Genomic DNA, 16,567 nt, shown 5'->3' with positions numbered 1-16,567 from the left:
GAGAGGATGTAGAGAAAGGAGAATCTGCTTACACTGCTGGTGGGAATGCAAGTTGGTGCAGGCACTTTGGAAAAGTGTGGAGATTCCTCAAAAAATTAAAAATAGAGCAACATTATGACCCTGCAATTGCACAACGGGGTATTTACCCCAAAGACACAGATGTAGTGAAAAGAAGGGCCATCTGTACCCCAATGTTCATAGCAGCAATGGCCACAGTTGCCAAACTGTGGAAAGAGCAAAGATGCCCTTCAGCAGACAAATGGATAAAGAAGATATGGTCCATATATACAATGGAATATTATGCCTCCATCAGAAGGAATGAATATCCAATTTTTGTATCAACATGGATGGGACTGGAGAATATTTTGCTGAGAGAAATAAGCCAAGCAGAGAAAGTCAATTATCATATGGTTTCACTTACTTGTGGAGCATAAGAAATAACATGGAGGATATTAGGAGAAGGAAAGGAAAAGTAAATTGGGGTAAATCAGAGGGGGAGATGAACCATGAGAGACTGTGGACTCTGAGAAACAAACAGAAGGTTTTGGAGGGGAGGGGGTGAGGGGATGGGTGATCCTGGTGGTGGGTATTAAGGAGGACACGTATTCCATGGAAAACTAGGTGTGGTGCATAAACAAATCTTGGAACACTGAAAAAAATTAAATTAAAATGTTGAAAAAAGAAAGATAAGCAGCAGTTATACACTAGAGCTGGGGGTAGAGTATCTGGGCAGGAATCCTAGGGATAAGGGTATCAGTTCAGAGCAAGCTCTGGGACAAAGTGTTGGGAGCAGAGTGACACACTAGAGTCAGAGGGATTTTTAGTAAAGGCACAGAAGTTAGTGGGAGATAGGAAGAGTCATCATCAAGGTCACTCTTCCTAGAGTTCCTGCAGCTGCTTCTGGGGTTCCTTCCCCACAGAGGTTCTTGGCCTGAGGGCGTGTGGGAAGGGGTCCACCACCCATCCCCAGTAGTAGCCTTTGTGAGAAGGGCATCTCATTGGAGGTGTCCATAAACTTGATGCCTTTGTACCATGGGACCAATGGAATTGGGAGAATTGGCCGAAGAATGAGTGACTGGAAGACCATGGCATCTGAGCTAGCTAGGGAAGGAGGCAAAGTATGTGGAAACCTAATCATGTAGAGAAAAGCAGTAAAGGCACCATGTAATGGGTTCTGTAGTCCTTGCCCATGAGAGAACTCAGCTCAGAGAGCTTAATTTGAGCCAGACACAGCAATTGCTTGCTAACATGTGAGACTGCCTCTATTCCTCACAATGCAGACTCTCTTCTCTGGGTAAGGAGTCAGAGATTTATCTTTGACCCCTGAGGTACTGCTTGGAATAGCATGGAATTATTCCTTATGTAATGCAATTATTCTCCTAGTTCATAGATCTAAGAAATTCACACACCTCTATATTCCTTCTGTAAATGTACATAGAGTTGAAAAGTGGCAAGTAGTAGGAAATGACTTATGTGAGACCTGCCAATAGAGGCATAATTTGTACACTGGTGATACCTCACCTATTCCATCATTTATAGGATGGTAATGTGAAACTTGGTACTGCTATTACTTTAATTTCAAGAATTATGACTGCTTGTGGTCTAAAGTCCAAATGTTACAGAAGTATGGAAAATAAATTGCACAAGTGTCCTTTTCAACTCTTACCTGTGATTCTGAACTGCCAATTGCTGATCATTGAGAAATTACCCACAAAGCCAACCATAATGGGAGGTTCCATGTTACTGTTGTTTGGATGTGAAACTAAATGTCTGATCACCCTCAAGCACACGGACATGGAGCACCTTTGTCGCCTCTCTAACAAATGCACTGGGCAAACAGGCTGACTCTCCCTCACTCTCAGGAGCTAAAGTAAGAACTCTCCCACAGTGCACCTTCAGAGAAGGGGAGGGGGGAGTACAGTGGATAGATGAGAAGACAAATGCAAGCGTGGCCCATTTCCCATTCACCGGTGTGCAAGTCATAAAGTTGTTGATGGTATGCCTTTGAATGCATCCAAGTGATTAGGAATAAGAAGTAAATACATGTGAGTCATCTTCCTTCCTTCCACTGCCCTCACTAGCTGGTAGGCAGCCCTTGCAAAGCCCCTATTATTCCAGGCCACATGCCTGCTTCTGCAGGCCTCCAGGTAGAGCATCTGAGTCACACTGTTTCCAAAAGCTAATCTCTGGAATTAGTGTGTGTACCTTCTCACCAGAATTTACTGACATATTACCTGTGGAGTCAAGCCTGTGTACCTGCTGTGCCAGGGTGAACAATGTCTGGAAGAGGACAGGACCTTTCAGTCCTGGACTCACTGGCTCATGGTTGGGGCAGGAAAAGAGTGATCTAGGACACACAACACACAATGTGCAACATAACTCTTTATTATGAAAATAAACAGCGATCATGTGTGAGGAAAGTACATGGAACAACTGATCCTTCAGGTGCTTATGTTACCTGGCCTGCAAGGTAATATTGATTTCTTGGTCAGCCAGGCCTCCATCCCCAGTCATGGGTATAGCCTTAGGCTGGAGAAAAGAGAAACAGTGACGACGTGGACATCTAAGGCTTCTTTTAGGTGATTTGCTTGAAAGCCTCCTCTGGGATCTTGCCCTCATTCTGGAGGGAAGGAGTTGGGACATCAGAAGAGCCAGATCTGGAGTTTCATTCCCAGGCCACCCAGCCTCCATTTTCTTGGCCTCCCTGAAGGCCCAGAAATGCCCATCGGTAGCCCGCTTAATGATTCCCAGACCTCACCTTGAGCATAGTGAAGACCTGACCAGCTCTGGTATAGTTCCACTCGTTGTCCTGAAGGCACCTGGAGTGGAAGAACAGGTGATCTCCATTAGTATCACAGTACAGACATGCTGACCGTGGGATGCTAAATCGGTGCCAGTTCTTTGCTGGGATGCATGTACCAGAATGAACATTATGTGCAATAATGAGGAAAGACCTAGTGAAAATGTCTATCACTGGCGTTCATGCCCACTAGAATTCAAGACAGAAAAATAGACCTTTCCAAAAGAACCAGGGAACTTAATATATATTGATAAAAAAAAGATATTCAAGAAAATAAATGGGAAATTTAAAAGTACAAGTTTCCAGTTATTTTTATTGAGATATAATGCACATACTATTTTTTAAAAAATATTTCATTTTTTATTTATTTGAGAGAGAGAGAGAGAGAGAGAGACAGTGAGAGAGAGCATGAGCGAGGAGAAGTTCAGAGGGAGAAGCAGAGTCCCCGTGGAGCTGGGAGCCTGATGCGGGACTCGATCCCGGGACTCCAGGATCATGACCTGAGCTGAAGGCAGTCGCTTAACCAACTGAGCCACCCAGGTGCCCTGCACATACCATTTTATTATTTTTGTATGCACATACCATTTTAGTTAGTTAGTTTTTAGTTTTAGTTTTAGTTTTAGTTAGTTTTAAAGTGTACAATTCAGTGTTTTCTTAGTATAGCCACAAGATTGCACAATCATCACCATTATCTAATTCCCAAATAATTGTATCTAAAAAAAACCTCATTAAACATTTATTGATCAAAGCCATACCAGTGGTGTGTAAAGTAGTAAGTCATTGTGGTTTTAATCTACATTTCCTTAATGACTAATTGTTGAGAAGTTTTTCATGGGCTCCTTGGCCCCTTGTGTATCTTCTTTGGAGAATTGTCTATTCAGACACTTCTACCACTTTTTAAATTGGGTCGTTTGTCCTTTTATTGTTGAGCTGCAATCATTCTTCATACATTCTTGTCAGATATGTGATTTGCAAATATTTTCTCCCATTCCTTTGGTGGGATTTATAGTCTTTTGATAGTGCTCACTGGTGCACAACACCTTTTAATTTTGATGAAGCCCTGTTTATCTATTTTTTCTTTGGTTGCTTGTGCTTTTGGTGTCATATATAAGAAACACTTGCCTAATTAATGAAGGCTTACATGTATGTTTTCTTCCAATTTTTTAATGGTTTTAGCTCTTACCTTTAGATCTTTGATCCACTTATAGTCTGTTTGTACATGATGTGAATCCAGGGTCAAAATTTATTGTTTTGCATGTGGATATCCAGTTGTCCCAGCACCATTTGCTGAAAAGACTATTTTTTTTCTCATCACATTTTTTTCAGCACTCTCACTGACAATCAATTGACCGTAAATGTGAGAGTTTATTTGTGCACTCTCAATTCTACTCCGTTGATTCATGCACTGTCCATATGCCAGCACTGCATAGTTCTGATTACTGTACCTTTTTAGCGAGTTTTGAAATTAGGAAGTGTGAGTCCTTTAACTTTGTTCTTACCTTTCAAGATTGTTATTTGGTGCACTTATATGTGAAATATAGGATAACCCTGTCAATTTTTACAAAGAAGGATTTTGACAGGGATTGTGCTGAATCTGTAGATTGCTCTAGGTATTACTGCCATCTTAACAATATTAAGCTATTTAGAAATATTCCAACCAATGGAAATGGAATGTCTTTCCCATTTTTAAATTTTTTTAACATTTTATGGATTTCAGAGTGTAAGATTTGTGCTTCTTTTGTTACATTTGTTTCCAAATATTTCACTACTCTGATGCTATTGTAAATGTAAATTTTCTTAATTTCATTTTTGGACTGCTCATTGCAAGTACATAGAAATAAAAATGAGTTTTGTATATTGGTTTTTTATCCTACAACCCTGCTGAATTTATTAGTTTTATTAGCTTTTTGGTGGATTCTTTCAGATTTTCTATATATAAAACAATGTCATTGAGCATTATACTATTTTTTTTTAATCCTTCACATATATAATAGTATGACACCTTCTCCATGGACTCACTTTCTTTCTTTTTGGAAGCAAACTATCCAAAATGTTATTTTTCCAAATTTCCTGTGAGTTTCTTTGATTCACACTCCTCCACTCAAGTCGCTGTCGCAACTTGCCCTTTCCCATGTACACCCACCACTCACTTCTGAGACCACTCGAGTTTCATCCCAGACTGAGTGGAGAAAGCATACACCATTTCCTGCTGCTCCTGGGAGAGGGTAGGCATGGAGCTGGAAGTTGGTGTAGGATCTCCGTAAGAGAACGCATTCCAAGTCTCACTGGGGGTGGCATCTCTCACAAACAGCTCATCATTCACGATGCATAGACTGGAGAGAAAATGGGCCCTTAGACAAGTAGATGAATGTACAACTCCACATCCAGATCAATGATCCTGTTTCCACTGCCACTCAGCAACTAGATTCCTTCCTTACCCCTACTGAATGCCTGCCATCCTCCCCAGATTCCATGTCTTGTGCCTCCACCCCTTCACAGAGCCCACCTTTGCAGGGACTATCTACCAACATCACTAGATGTGTACTTAACCTGCAACCCAGGGATGATTTTACACCCACATTTAACCCTTACAATAGCCTAAGGGAAGGGGCAGCTAATCCCCATTTTCCAATGAAGACAATGTGTCACAGAGAGATCATGTGATGCCAGTGAGTGCTGGGGTCAAGAAGAGAACCCAGTGCTCTAACCCCAGAACCCATACTCTTAACCACCACACTAGACTGCTTCTTGGATCTACTTGTTGGCTTTCCACAATAGTGAGAAAACCAAGATGTCTTCACCACCATGCTCCCACAACCCTGAGCCCAGGCTGGGATGAGCATTCCCACCTACAACGTAGCACTCACCTGGAATTGTTGGCAGGGATGGTGATGAAAGTCCTGGTGAAGGCACGAACAGAACCCTGAGACATTCCCTCCACTTCAACAACAAACAATAATACCCTCTTAGAGTCACACATACGTCACATGCCCACACAGTGAAACCCAGTCAGGGTCTGACTCGATACTCATGCTGAAGGGAACTATTGTTCACTGGGAGTTGGGGTGTCTGGTATGGGGATGCCAACAGTAGGGACAGTCTACTCCCAGTGACAGGGCCTCTACTAGGTGGCAGGTGCTGTGACAACCACTCCACAAGTTCATTTGATTCATTTTTCACTCTGAGAGGTGGGCATTATTAGCTCCATTTTGCAAATGAGGAAACTTAGAGGTTAAATAAACACCTCAAGTAGTTCTCGGAATAAGGATCTGGGATGACAGCCATGAAACTCCACAGAATGTGTCCTTAATCCCCAAGTTGTGTGGGGCAGACCAGCATAGATCCAGTTCAGACCAGGATGGTTTGGGGACAGAGTGGAGGCAGAACACAGTGGGAATAGGAAGAGAAGGAAAGGGATCAGGGAAGCTGGGGCAGTTCTGAGAGAGATTCCAGCCAGCGGGGAGGGAGCAGTGGGGCATCTGGGGAGGGACTCTATGCACACTCACCTTCCTTGAATACCCCATGGACAGTGAAACAGAGCATCCTTTCCTGAAAGGGAAGAGCCCAGGTGCTAAGTCACCTAAACTTCCTACCCACCCATGGCTTTCTGGGGCTGCCCTCGGGAGGAAGAAGGTGCTCACCGTCTGGAGCCACATGTCCACCAAGAAGGAGCTGAGATCGTGCTGTGTTTTGGGCAGCACACAGAGAGAGCCCACGATGTTATATTTTGTGTGCTTTAGCGGCTGAACACACAGGGCTAGGGGGAGAGGAGAAGCAAGCAAAGTTCAGGGGTCGCCACACCCTGGGCCATAATAGTTAACCCCTGCACACCCTGTTTCCCTGCCCAATCTTCCTCATCACATACGCACAGGGGTCCTTGGGCTTCTTCATATTCCTGCTTTCCTTGAAGTACTCCCACAAGCTGCTTCTAGCAGAGAAAGAAGGACAGAAAGTGGTGGTGTGGCCGGTGTGGGTGATTCCAGGAGCTGCCCTGTGTCTTCTGGGGAGCCACAGAGCCCAGGAACAGAGACTGGGCTTTGCTACTTACGGGCCTGGGTCCTTGGGGTTTAAGGGAATGACCAGGGAGAAGCAGGCCTCATCATGGTAGGCACCGAGGAGACCCTGACGGTCTCCAGAATCATATATGAAATAGTACCTGTGGGAGAGTAATGAAGACAGTCTATCTCTGTGGTCTGGACCCCAAATGAGATTTCCAGAACCAGTAAGCAGTTCTGAGCTTGTGTGGCCTCACCCGTCCTAGCCATCCCCTTCTCCAGATTCCCAGGAGTACTTACTGCTGCAGGAATTGCAGGACTAGACTCTTCAGGGCATCAGATCCTTTGTAGCTTTCCTGGAATCAAAAGACATTTGAGACTATGTGGCTGATAAAACCTCCCTTGTAATAGCCCAAATGTTGTTTGATCAATTTTCCCTCACCTTGCAGGGCTTTAACAAGCAGGGTGTGTCAGTATCAGTGATAACTGGTGGTGATAACTCCTGGCCATCCTGGAGAAGGGAAGAAGAAGTCAGCAGTGGAGACCAGGGAGGTGGCCCTGGATGATCAGGGGAAAAGATGAGCCCAAGAGAGGGTGAGGGTCAGAGGTTAGGTATGAAAGCGCACTGGAAATTACATGGACAAGATTAGAGTGTGTGTCTTCAACATGACGTCTGGAAAGTATTTACTATTATATGCAACATTTTTCTGTCGTGTGTGTGTATGTGTGTGTACGCACACATTTCTCCAGAGAGCATATTCATGTCATTTTCAGGAGTCCTGGTACCCTAAAATGGATAAAGGTCTGACACAAACATGTAATCTAGAGAACACCCAAAGGTGTGGTGGTGATCAATATTAGTAAGAGACAATGATGAGTGTAGTCACTTACCAGGCGTAACAACTTAGGAAAGCAATCCTTGATGGCACTGTCCAAAATCCAAAATAGAAAGAAGTGACTGATAGGTCAGGGTTGCAAAGCCTCCCTCCTACCCTTTCCCTCCCTCCCCTCCCTCTCCTTTCCACTGGGAGCTTCCACCTATACTGCTCTGACTCCCTTCTTCAGTGCCACCAGAAGCAACATTTGGAGCTCAGGCTCCAGGGATGACTTCCCCTCCCTGCCTTCCTTACTTCCTCCAAATCCCCACTGAAGACTCCCAAGAGAAGAGGGAATGGAATGGGAGCCCAGAGCTCTGCTACATCACTAGGGGTCTAGCATCCTGCAAGACCCTGATATCCCCCAAGGATGTCCAGGATGTTGGGGCAGGGAGGTGTGTGAGGCAAGGCCCATGAGGCAGGAAGGGGGGGATGAAGACAGAAGAGGCAATGAATGTAGGAGGGGAGAGGTAGGAGAGACATAATGGAATCAGAGACTAAGGAGTAAGAGAAAGCAAAGCAAAGGGAGGGGAAAGAAGCTCTACCATGGTGGTAGGGATCAGAAAGAAGAGAGAAGAATGGGGAAATGGCTCCCTGGTTGCAGTCCTATCCTTCATCTGCCCTGGCAGGCCCTGGCACCCAAGGTAGGAATGGAAGACGTGCAGGTGTTGGGTTGGGGGCCCACTGCATGCTGGATGAAACTCTGTCACCTGTGTGAGCTCAGTCTGAGCTGGGGAATGAGACAACCACAGGGGCAGGATATTTTCCCCAGAGGGAGTATAGGGTCAACCCCCAGGTCAGCATGGGGCTGAGGGTCTGTTGTCCCTTCTCATGATCACTGCCTTCTCTCCTGATGGACCCTGTGCACGTGTGCCTGTCTTAGTTGATTCCTAGCCTGAGGAATCATATCTGTGCGGGACTACCCAGGGCTTCTCTGAAGGATCATTTGCGGAGATGTGATGTGCGGAGGGAAAGGAGGGGGCAGTGCCTCTGAGAGGTTTGTCCTTCTGTCTCCTCAAGCACCTCTGCCCTCTGACTTCCATTCCTGCCTCAGAAAGGCCTCTGCTCACTGGCAGTCACCCATTTCTGGCCCATTGACTCAGGAACCCTGGTTTCTCCCAAGCAGGGCCTTACTACTGGCATTGGGTCAGAGGAATAGATATCGTGATGGTAGGACTCCAGGACCTTGGCCTCAGCATGGGGCAGGAAAGCCACCACGATAGCCTGAAATTAGAGAGGGCAACCCTTTTGGAGTAAGAGAAGGAGGTCCCCTCTCAGAACAAGGGAGGGAAACTCCATCTCAGCAGTGAGTAGGAAAGCCTGTCTCAGCACCGAGGCCCTGAACTGGAGGACCCTTCTCAGTTCAAAGTACTAACATCTGGCTCAAGTCTGGTCCCTCCTGGTCCTGGTGAGGAGGAGGAGACTTGCTTCCTGGAGCACACTCTTGGAGGGCATTCTAAAGAACACTGAAAGCATAAGGAGGGCACTTGATGTAATGAGCACTGGGTGTTATATGTAACTGATGAATCACTAAATTCTTCCCCTGAAAATAATAATGCATTAAATGTTAACTAAATTGAATTTAAATAAGAAAAATTTAAAAAGATGGTTTTTAAAAAAAAGGAAAAAAAAGAAAAAGAATTCTGTACTGCAGTGAGGTGAAAACAGACTCCAGACCAGGAGAGCAGGTGAGCAGGTCATAGGAAGGAAACTCCTTACAGCTGAAGGACACAGAGAGAGGAGTAGGTGGGACCTATGGTCCTTCTAGAGGACTATGGTTGTAGCTTCCTGCATACATGCATTCTCAGGGACAGTTCAGGCTCCCAGGATCGAGGGTTCCCAGGAAGTGTGAGAGGTGTTCACACTGACCTTATGTAGGTGGACTCGTCTGGAAAGGTGTCACACAAGGGGTTTCCTTCTAGCCAAAGCTCTTCAAGCTCCAGTCCTTTCATCTTGTTTAACTCCCACACCAAGTTCAGCTGAGAAATATGGGGAAGAAACTGGAAAAGATTCCCGGGAAAGAGACACACAGGCCCTGCACCCAAGCTCCCACCTTACCACACAGGTACCTTCTGTTGCCTCCTGTCATTACTCTGATGAGCACTACCACCCACTGTCAACCCCAACTTTGATTTGGCTCCCTCTCCCCACCTCATTTTTGGAGAGGTTCAGGTTCTTGACTGTGGGGGCCATCTCTATAATGTCAGACAGGCCATCCAGCCCATACAGTTTGTTGTTGCTCAAGTTCAAGGACAACAGCTGTTGGTGAAGAAGAGTTAGAGTGACAATTATTATTAGGGACTCAGAGACAACTCTGTCCTCCACCCCATGTGTCCCACCCCCTACCATTAATAACAGCACTGGGCCCAAGGTCTCACCTCAGGGTAATTCTCTTCAATGATCTGCAGGGTGGCAGCCATGCAGTTTCTTCGGTTCAGGATTATATCTATATCATGGCCTACTAAGTCTTCAGGAAGCCGAGAGGAGGCAATCAGAAGGCTGAGAGTGGGGTCTAGGGCCAGCACCAACCCCTTCTCATATCACCATCCCTCAGTCTCCCTCCCAGAAAGATCCCTGTGCCCTCACCTGCCCTAGAATTTTTGCTGTTGTGTACCTGGGTCAAAGCGGAGACACTGGAGGTCAAGAGCTTGCTGGGAGACGTCATAGCGTTTGTTCATGGTCAGCTGCAGAGAGAGACGCAGAGAGCCACTGGGAGGCTCTAGTGGGGATAGGGAAATCAGGGGCTGGAGGAAGAGGTGGGTCTGGGTCTGGGCACACAATGGGCCTTGAGTCTGAGTTACCTTTAGCTGCTCCATTTCTTCTGGCTCCAACTTATACCTCACAGAGTAGGGTACAGAGGAGGGATTGACAAAGATAGATATCTGCAGGAAGGAGAGGTGGGGTAAACACCAAGAACTTTAATTCCAAAGAAGACAACCAGCCCCTGCCCTTTCTTCCTGCCCCAGGAAGAAACTAGGGAGAGGTAATGCCCTCAACACATACCTTTCGGTTCTCCTCATCATAAATCTTGCAGCTGACATCCTTCAGTGCAGAGGCAGTGCCAACATCCTGGACAAAGAACCGAGCCTGGTTTTTCACGTAGTGAAACTGCAGGAGGGGGAGGCAACAATAATTTTGGAGAATAGAGTCTTCTGGCTCAGTTGGCTTCCCCCACCCACACTTCCCTGTGCCCACTCGTCTGGTTTCACCATCCTCTCTTACATCCACTGGAGTGAAGGGGACACTGCAATGGCTCTGGATTGAATTCATTAGCCATGTCTTGTCATACTTTCTCCCATAGGGAATCTAAAGGTGAAAAGAAGGGATGGGAGTGAGGAGAGACAACATAGAATTAAAGCTGGAAACAGACCCAACAGCGTTCTTATCGGCCCTTCTATTGATCTGCATAGAACTTCGAAAGAAGGGACCACTGGCATTATTTCTTATTTTTGTGCCAGATATGGATTTCCTAGATCCTCCGATGGAGAAGAGAAATCTCCATTGGAAAGCTCTCCTCCAAATAATTGATGTAAGGTTGTGTAATGTGGTCTTCCTTTTTTTATAAGGTTCCAGGATAGTCTATCTAATGCAGACCTTGCCAAGACACTCACGTTGATCTTGAACCATTTCCCTGGGTTTCCATCTTGTGTGTTCTCCCCCATTTCTCTCTTCAGAGTTTTTCTATCTCTCCACACAGTAATATGGATATGGCCTTCATTTTGCCATTTCACTCTCCTCTTGTTGCGCCGGGTGCTATAGGGAGTGCTGTGGAGGAGAAGTGGAAAGACAAAGGTAGGACCATAAATGCTAAGAAAGTCTTCTTCTATACACCTTCACCTCTCTGTCACCAGGAATACAATTAGGATTGCTTAACCATTATTCCACTTCTGGTATCCTTCAGTTTTCCAGTGAGAGAAGAAAAAGAAGACCAGGGAGAGTGAAAGAGTCACCTAGTCCCAGGGGCCGCTACATGCAAACCAGTCTGCCTGGTCACTTACTGTCTTATTTTGGGGTCCTCTTGGACATCCCTCATCAACACATTTCCATCATTCTCCTGGAGGTATGAAGGATGAGGCTCATATCCACCACATTCATAATGAGGGTTCCTCTTGACAAAATCACCTCGGAATGAGCTCCAAATTTTCTTTCTTCCTTGAGATGAGCTATCACCATCATTGTATTCTCAAAAGGGGAAAAATACAAGATTGAAGACATGTCAGTGGTCCACTTGCCATGTATCCATCTTAGGCTAACACCATGGTAGGGCAAGCAAAGTGTCAACCTGCCCTAAGGGTCCAATCCCCCAAACCCCAGAAAGGAAACTCTTCTGCTTGTCCAGATAGGAGAGCCTTATTTGACAGATGGGACTATCAGGGGAGGATCTTGGGAGAGGAGGAGGAGGAAATTGTATTGAACCTTTTAAAGAATGAAGCAGGACTTATAAAAAAACAGAGATCTATGCATCCATGGGTTAGACTGGAAACCAGCCATACAGTAGGAAGACATCTGAATTATGCCTTCTTTCAGGCTTGTCTAAATACCACACCAATACCAGGGAAGCATTCTTTCTCATGCTTCCCAAATTCAGTCAGCCACCATACTGATCCCACTAACACTCAGCAAGCTGTACTTCCTTTGCTGGTGTAGTTCAAGCTTTAATGTCAGGTGGGACTGATATAATAGCCTCCTAAGCTGTTCCCCTCCCTCCAGCCTTGTTGTCAACAATACTCAGTTTGAAATACCCAGAGTGAGTTTTCTTTTTGCCCAGCCTGAAATGCCTTTCAGGTGAGGGGACAACTCCTCCTAACCTCAGCTCCTCTATAACAAGGATCTGAATTACAAACTGGGATGATATGTCAACTACCATTTCCAAGTGTTCAGGGATTCTTCTTTTTTCATTATATTATTGATTTCTAACATGGGTCCATTATGGTTAGAGAACATGCCCTGTGTGATTTCAATTCTCTTAAAATTTGTTGAGGTTTGTTTGATGGTCCAAGAGATGCTCTAGCTTGATGAATATTAGATAGATATTGGGGGGGACGTGCTTTGCTGTCATTGGTTGGAGTACTATATTTATGTCGCATAGATCCTGTTTATTGTGTTATTCAGATCTCCTATATTCTTGCTGGTTTTGTCTCTAGTAATTTTATCCCTTGTTAAATGGGAGGGGGCTGTTGAAGGCCCCAACTCTAATTATGGATGTGGTTATTTCTCCTTTCAGCTCTCTTAGTGTTTTTGTTTCATGTACTTTGAGTCTCTGTTGTTTGGCCCATACACATTTAGGATCATTATGACTCCCCAGTGTACTGATCCCTTTATTATTATGTAGTGCCTCTTTCTTTCTCTTATCAATTTCCTTTAATCTGAGTTCTACTTTCTTGGATATTGTAACCACAAGTACACTTAGTGTCTTGGTGCTATCTCATCCTGTATTCACTCCTAGGAGTTGTACTGATATTCACCATTCCCCCTGCAAATACTCCCTGCCAAAATATATAATTTACATTTGGAAAGATTTGGAAATTTTCTGGTATCTACAGAAGAGGCCCAATTCTCTCTCTCACAGTGGATTCACTAAGGGTATTTTATTTTTACCACATTCAACTGAAACAGTGAAACAGCACATAATAATGGTAGTGGTTTGGGTAGGCAGTGAGGAGAGAATTAAGGTACCTAGACTGGTAGAAAACAGCTTCCTTTTGGGTTCTAATATTTAAGGCTCTCTCAGTTTGTGTGTTGTACATTTTGTACATTAATTACTCCATGCTGTTTTAGGGCACGCTTATGAGTAAAAATCTGTTCACTGGTGATTACTCCATGATATACTGATTACAACCATGCCTCAGATTAATTTCTCTGGGGAGTCACTGCTTTCAGTGTGTGGCCTTGCTGTCATGACAACCCTGCTACTCACAACCTTTGGGACGTTCCCTGTGTGGCACCAGAAGTGGAATTAAACATGGGCAGAGCATTTGATGCTGAAATGCCAATGGCTCAGTCCTCAAAACTTGGAAGTGGCCTGGAGTGCTCTCTCTCTCTCTCACTCCACATCCAACTATTCAGGAAATTCTCTTGCCTCCTCTCTCCAGTACATCCATAATCTAGCCATTTCTCACCACCACTATTATTACCACCCTGGCCAAGACCCCAACATCTATCTCCTGGATTATACTGTCTTCTAACTGATCCTTCTATTTTCATCCTTGCTCCCTTACCATCTGTTTTCAGCCCAAGAGTGGAACATAAATCATTTCACTCTTCTGCTCAAAACAATGGTTTGAAGCCCATCAACATGTTAAAAAGCCATGAGTTCATAATGATACTAAACAACAATAACAACAACAAAGAGAAACCTTATTAGTGACCTTTGGAGAATTCCAGGAAAACAATGTGTTTTCATAAAAATCCACCAATGAAAGGAAACAATCAAATATTAGAAAGAGGAATAATGGTCCATAGTCAACATACAGTGTACAGAGCATCAGAATCATCTTTGAGAACTGACATTACTTCAGAAATAATGTTGTCAAGGGGGAAGTGTTAAAAATGAGCTACCTAACAGCTATAGCAATCCCCAGACTGACCAGCTAAGTCTAAACAGGACCAGAGGCCTCCCTAAAGAAGGTGATTTGACAGAAGCAATCACAATCACAGCCTTGTTTTGGGAATCTCATAGGAGAGTGGGCATGTGACTAAAAAATCAGAGAGATCACACACACACACTTTCGTGCACGTGCATATCCACTTACTGAAGGTTTGCATCTCAGTACAATCCCTGTCTCACTGTCGTTGTGCCAAAGTCAAAGATAACAACAAGGAGCATCAGAAATCAGTTGGTGCCTTTCACCCAGGCTGCCTGGGTTTCCCCTCAGTCTCTACTACAGTATTAACTGATACACAAAGAAACGGTTGTGAGTATCCTTTATGACATCATGTGTGTTCACATGGTACTTCTTGTGTTGATTTGGAATTCTGCCTACATCATTGCTATGCCATTGAGCACATGACAATGGCGTCCCTGCCATTGGTGAACAGGGTGAGAAGTAAACCAACACTTGCCTGGTGGGAACCAATACTTAATCAGAGTTGGGCAGACTCACTAGAGTTTTTTTTTTTTTAAGATTTTATTTATTTGTCAGAGAGAGAGAGAGAGAGAGAGAGCGAGCACAGGCAGACAGAGTGGCAGGCAGAGGCAGAGGGAGAAGCAGGCTCCCCACAGAACAAGGAGCCCGATGTGGGACTCGATCCCAGGACACTGGGATCATGACCTGAGCCGAAAGCAGCGGCTTAACCAACTGAGCCACCCAGGCGTCCCTCACTAGAGTTTTTTGACCTCCTCACAGAAGTCTAAAAATGATTGTATCCACAGTCCCTTTCTAGATCATGAATATTAGGCTCACAGGGGTTAGGTACATTTCCCTGGATTTCTCAGCCAAGTCAGTGGTGGAGCAGAAATTGTGTCCTCATCGATTGGTCTGCCTTCATATCCTAAGTGTTCCTCCAGCTACTGGGCTGCGTCTCCTTTATTAGTGGACTTTTAGATCTCAAGGACCAATTTCTGTGAGCAGACAAAGGATGATGCTTTGTGAGCAGGAGTTAGTCTCCTGCTTGGGCGGATCCAGGTGTCTTGGACCAAGTGGAGATATAGGTCTTGAACTAGATGGATAAATCTGTTTGGATCACAGAGTTTGCCAATTAAGAGTCACTTCGAGGTGGCATTGTCTGGCATATAACAGGGCTTAATTAGTATTTGTTAAATGAATGTAGGCAATGTAGATTTGTGATAAAACCACTTTTGAGAATCCATACATCTCAACCACTTCCACCCACATCTACTTATTCCAGAAAAAAAATTGGGCTGCAGAACTATTTCATAAACTGCTTGTAAAGCTACCATGTGTTGGATTTGTCTTTTGCAAAATTAGTATTTTTCACTAGTGTACAGTTAGATCTAGAGCTGATTACCCCCCTCTTGATTAATGCTGAAACTACTGCTTTTCTGATCTGAGGAAAGGAGGATTTTGCAAACTGGTGGCAGAAATGAAGAGAGGGTTTCCTTAAATCTAGCAGATATAGCTGGTGCTGGTATGTGTACGAAGAATGTTCTGGACCTACATGCATGTCTGTGGGTGCTCAGCTTTGTGACGGCCAGTACTGTACTTGTCTCAGAGGAAAGCAAGAGTGTCTGCATGAGCATGTGTGTGTGCATGGGCATGTGTTAATATTATCTGTTTTACATTTGTATAATTAGATTACATTTGTATACATTTATATAGTTAGATTACAGATACATGTATTTCAAATCATGCTGAAAAGTTCATTGCCACACAAAACAGGACCTAATATACATTTTCTTTTCATTTATTATATACTATATATATATCCAATTTTTGCTTCTTGTTTTTAATATGCCCTTTAATTTTTTACATCTTTGCATTTTAATATTTGAATTGATTTTCAAATTTAAAGTATTGGAATTCTCTATACAAGGTATTTCTAATGAGGGAAGCCAAATTACCCAGTAGAGCATGGCTTGGGATTTAGGACAGTTCCAAGATTTCAGTCTGTATTTTACAGCTTCCCAGAAGAAGTACATCATATTTTAAATTATAAGAGACAATTTCCTAAGAATATTTACACCAATATATTTCTCCACTAACAGTGCAAGAGAGTCTAATTTCCTACAGTATGCTTAACCATTCTTACACTTTGACCAAGACATTTCACCTCAAAATGTCCTATGCTGAAATATATACTTATAATTATACGGCTGTGCTTTATATGCTCTTTGACACAGAAAAACAATGGGATCTGGGAGTGGCTGATACTGACAGAAGAGAGGTAGAAATGATTGTCCCTTGAATCAAGGATAGGAAAGAAGAGGCATGGTACCT

General features: G+C 44.1%; 1 protein-coding gene across 1 annotated transcript in view; it reads right to left on the bottom strand.

Annotated features, from left to right (window-relative positions):
- Positions 1-2,381: 2,381 nt before the first annotated feature.
- The window catches only part of LOC125091713 (nuclear RNA export factor 2-like), a 33,061-nt gene continuing 18,875 nt past the window's right edge, over positions 2,382-16,567 (bottom strand). The window contains exons 3-22 of the mRNA XM_047715590.1: positions 11,669-11,852; positions 11,282-11,435; positions 10,893-10,976; positions 10,674-10,778; positions 10,472-10,552; positions 10,285-10,354; positions 10,049-10,137; positions 9,822-9,929; positions 9,540-9,649; positions 7,687-7,723; positions 7,238-7,306; positions 7,096-7,151; positions 6,849-6,956; positions 6,670-6,728; positions 6,442-6,557; positions 6,307-6,349; positions 5,668-5,740; positions 4,951-5,133; positions 2,759-2,819; positions 2,382-2,620 (exon numbers count right to left, since the gene is read on the bottom strand). Of these exons, the coding sequence (XP_047571546.1) occupies positions 2,576-2,620; positions 2,759-2,819; positions 4,951-5,133; positions 5,668-5,740; positions 6,307-6,349; positions 6,442-6,557; positions 6,670-6,728; positions 6,849-6,956; positions 7,096-7,151; positions 7,238-7,306; positions 7,687-7,723; positions 9,540-9,649; positions 9,822-9,929; positions 10,049-10,137; positions 10,285-10,354; positions 10,472-10,552; positions 10,674-10,778; positions 10,893-10,976; positions 11,282-11,435; positions 11,669-11,852 (1,835 nt within the window). The 3' untranslated portion in view covers positions 2,382-2,575. The remainder of the gene's footprint in view (positions 2,621-2,758; positions 2,820-4,950; positions 5,134-5,667; positions 5,741-6,306; positions 6,350-6,441; positions 6,558-6,669; positions 6,729-6,848; positions 6,957-7,095; positions 7,152-7,237; positions 7,307-7,686; positions 7,724-9,539; positions 9,650-9,821; positions 9,930-10,048; positions 10,138-10,284; positions 10,355-10,471; positions 10,553-10,673; positions 10,779-10,892; positions 10,977-11,281; positions 11,436-11,668; positions 11,853-16,567) is intronic.

This window comes from Lutra lutra, chromosome X (genome assembly GCF_902655055.1).
Source record: "Lutra lutra chromosome X, mLutLut1.2, whole genome shotgun sequence".
Classification (NCBI taxonomy): Eukaryota; Metazoa; Chordata; class Mammalia; order Carnivora; family Mustelidae; genus Lutra; species Lutra lutra.
This window is presented reverse-complemented; position numbering and strand designations above follow the sequence as displayed.